General features: G+C 43.6%; 1 protein-coding gene across 4 annotated transcripts in view; it reads left to right on the forward strand.

The window, feature by feature from the left end:
• LOC113216275 (venom protease-like) overlaps positions 1 to 3,210 on the forward strand; it is a 53,496-nt gene that overhangs the window by 30,658 nt on the left and 19,628 nt on the right. For all 4 annotated transcript variants that reach the window (XM_052270059.1, XM_052270060.1, XM_052270061.1 and 1 more), the window contains 2 exons: positions 40 to 140; positions 2,824 to 3,089. In XM_052270059.1, the coding sequence (XP_052126019.1) occupies positions 40 to 140; positions 2,824 to 3,089 (367 nt within the window). The remainder of the gene's footprint in view (positions 1 to 39; positions 141 to 2,823; positions 3,090 to 3,210) is intronic.

The raw sequence follows: 3,210 nt of genomic DNA on the forward strand, positions 1-3,210 counted from the left end.
TGTAATGTTGATTTTATGTATGTCTTGTCTTTCCTCTAGGCGATGGTGGGATACGGTGACAGGGACAACATTAAGTACGAATGCGGAGGGGCACTCATCTCTCCGCTCTTCGTCCTCACTGCCGCACACTGCACGCCCAGGTAATTTACGGCCTGCTCATGTTGCATTATTCTTAAAAAGTGAGAGGGGGGGGGCTCTATTTTACACGATAAATCCGCATCCAAAGCCCACTCGAGACGAAGAAATAAAAAATTCAAGGGGGCCTGCCAGAATAAATGAGTTCACACACAGGGGAAAATGTAAAAAGACATGTATGCAAAACAGTACTATATGTAAAAAGGAAACTTATGTGAAACGGTATTTTTATGTTTAAAAAATTGTGTCTAAGGTGTTATGTCAAATGTAATTGGGCAAAAGGACATTGTGTGAAAAAAAATTATGTGAACCGTCGTAGAACCCGAAAAATCTTACGTACAAACTTTTTAACCAAAAGAACACAAATAAATGTCAGATATGACATGCCTTTTGTGCCAGAAATATGTCAAGTCTGGCTATTCAACTGTCATTGACTCAGTGCAGACTAAGCTAAACTATACTGTAAGGTACTATATTGTACAACGAAGCCAACATTTTCTTTGGAAAACTCGCCGCAATCGGTTGCTGCTAACATAACAGTGCATACAAAAAAATAGTTGTAGTGAAATGGGTCTGGCCTCGGGCAGGAGGAAAGGATCAGGCTCACGACGGTCTGTGACATCACCACACGGTTCGGCTTCGGCCGGCCGCCGGGCCTGGTGTTGTGATGGTTGTAAATCCCCCTTAGGGTAAGGGGGTCAGTAGTCGCCAGTACACCAGTAGTCGCCACTTTCAAGTTTGTGTTCGATTGGTTCGCTCGGGTAGGTTGTAGCGCACTAGACTAGAATGCACTCGTCGCCGAGTCTTTGCGACCGCCGGGAGCCGGTAGGGATCGCTTCGCGCAGAACGCTGCTTGCCGCGTCACATCGAGCCCCCATTTCTTAGCTCCGGCAGGAGGGGACAGGCTTTCGGAAGGTTGTGTGGAGCCGCCAATTGCTCGAGCGTTTGCGCACAAATTGTTGATGCAAAATGCAAGAACTCTATTGATTTTGAGACCTCAAGCTTAAAAATTGACCTGTTAAAAAAATCAAAAACGAAAAACCCAAAATATTTCTTTAAAAAAATATTTTTTTTACATCTTTTTAAGACGTAACTCGTCAAAGTAGAAACCGTAGAGCCAAAATGCAAAATCGGCATCGCGTTTCCCCTTCTTGTAAAATCCAAATAAAATAAGGCAAATCTGAACCAAAACCCTAACTCTATAAATCAGTGACAATATTGTAAATATACAAAATAATGATGAACCAAACCTCAACTAAAATACCTTAATCAATGCAGGAAATACGTAACGTAGTATATTGTTAAAGATACTATTTATGTGAAAAATAATGATGCCAACCTAAACGAACAAACCTAACTTAATACATAAAGAGCGAAGCACCAGGGCACTAGCAGTTTCACGATTTTGTAATTGTTAAAGCTAATAATGAACCAAGATTTAATTAACGACCTATGTGATTGAAACTTCAGCTCGAAGGAACTATAGGAGTGCGTGGCTAAGAACCTTGCCTTCAAAACAGGCTATTTATGTTCTTTTGAAATAAATTGTTGAAACAAATGCAGTTTTAATCGTCTAAGTTCGCCTAACTTACGCTAACGCTTCACTTTAAGGTTTTATCAAATAAAGAGCCCTTTTAAAGCGATTGGTTCAGGTTTTGGAAGATTTAAAATATTCAGGTTTTTGAATTTCCATTTTGATTGGCTGAGCGATTAGCGAAGCCTGTTACTCCAGTGATGATCGAAAAGTTTTGTGTCTGTCTGTCCGTCTGTCTGTCATTCATCACGATAACTCGAGAACAGTTTAAGCTAGGTACGTGAAATTTTTATTGCAACTTTGTATCGTGAAAAGCAAGAACTATATTGATTTTGAGCCCTCTAGCTAAAAAATTAACGAGTTAAAAAAATCAAACACTAAAAGCGAAGAAGACTTATTTTGATACATGTTTTTTTTACCGCTTTCTTGGAGGTAACTTGTCCAAGTAAAGTCCATAAGACCAAAATGTTGTCCGTTTGGCTCTATCTCTAATCGTTTAGGCGCCAGGACGTTTTTCACACGGAAATGACCCCAAAACACTCTAATGTTTCCCTCAGATATTTGATGGTCTCTATTGGGGTTCCTCGTCAAAACGAAACCCCGAGGCGAAAATTTGTGACTCTTGGGGTCTAAGGCCAATTTACGACTCTGCCTTTTGCCCGACTCGCGTGTCAGTGCCGGAGGCCTAGGCCTAGGTAGATGTATGCCAGGCGCGTCGCAGCGTACATCTACCTAGTATGTTGGTACGTTTCATTCGAATTGTTCTGTGGAAATTGCGATGTGTGGGTGCGTGAATTCACAACTCAGGTAGGGGAGAATCTCATGCCCACTGTGCAAATTTCGACAGTAGGTTGGTGAATCCACAAGTTCGGGTACGGAAAAAGGCAGACCTGCTGGGCGTGCACATCGACAATGCATGTCCACTGGGTAATCAAATCACCTTTGCAAGGCCGGTGGGCACAGTAGGAAGTCCACTGGGCGGGTAAAATCCCGCTAATTTTTTACAGTGTGCCTCTCGATGTGCCCGCCGATACAGCTTTTATTACAAATCTGGAGAATGGACTAAAGACGGGAGGGAGAGGGAGTGAAGAGTTGGAAAGTGCGCGCCCTTAAACAATCCACAACTTTTGCAGTGCTCTTTTTCTCACACATAGGAATCGACCTGCTCGTTGGGTGATGCTAGGCGAGCTGGACCGTTCAACCGAAAAGGACGACGCTAGGCCAGAGCTCCTCGAGGTGTCTGGCGTCGAGCTGCACCCAGATTACACAGGCAGAACGAAGTATTTCGACATTGCACTGCTTCGCCTGGAGAAAGAGCCCGTGCTCAGCGGATACGTGCGGCCTGCCTGCTTGCACACAGAGAGATCAGTGTCGTCGGACACAAACCCTATAGCGACCGGCTGGGGTCACCTTTGGTACGGTAAGTGCCCCGACCTGGTTAGGTACTTTGAAATGTTTTTAAGTCGTTGTGTATTACAATTCTTCTGGCTGATGCCAGAGCACCTTACATGCCAAACATATCCGCTCGTTTCATTGCGAAC

This window comes from Frankliniella occidentalis, unplaced genomic scaffold (genome assembly GCF_000697945.3).
Source record: "Frankliniella occidentalis isolate FOCC.00 unplaced genomic scaffold, Focc_3.1 Scaffold108, whole genome shotgun sequence".
In the NCBI taxonomy this organism is placed as follows: domain Eukaryota; kingdom Metazoa; phylum Arthropoda; class Insecta; order Thysanoptera; family Thripidae; genus Frankliniella; species Frankliniella occidentalis.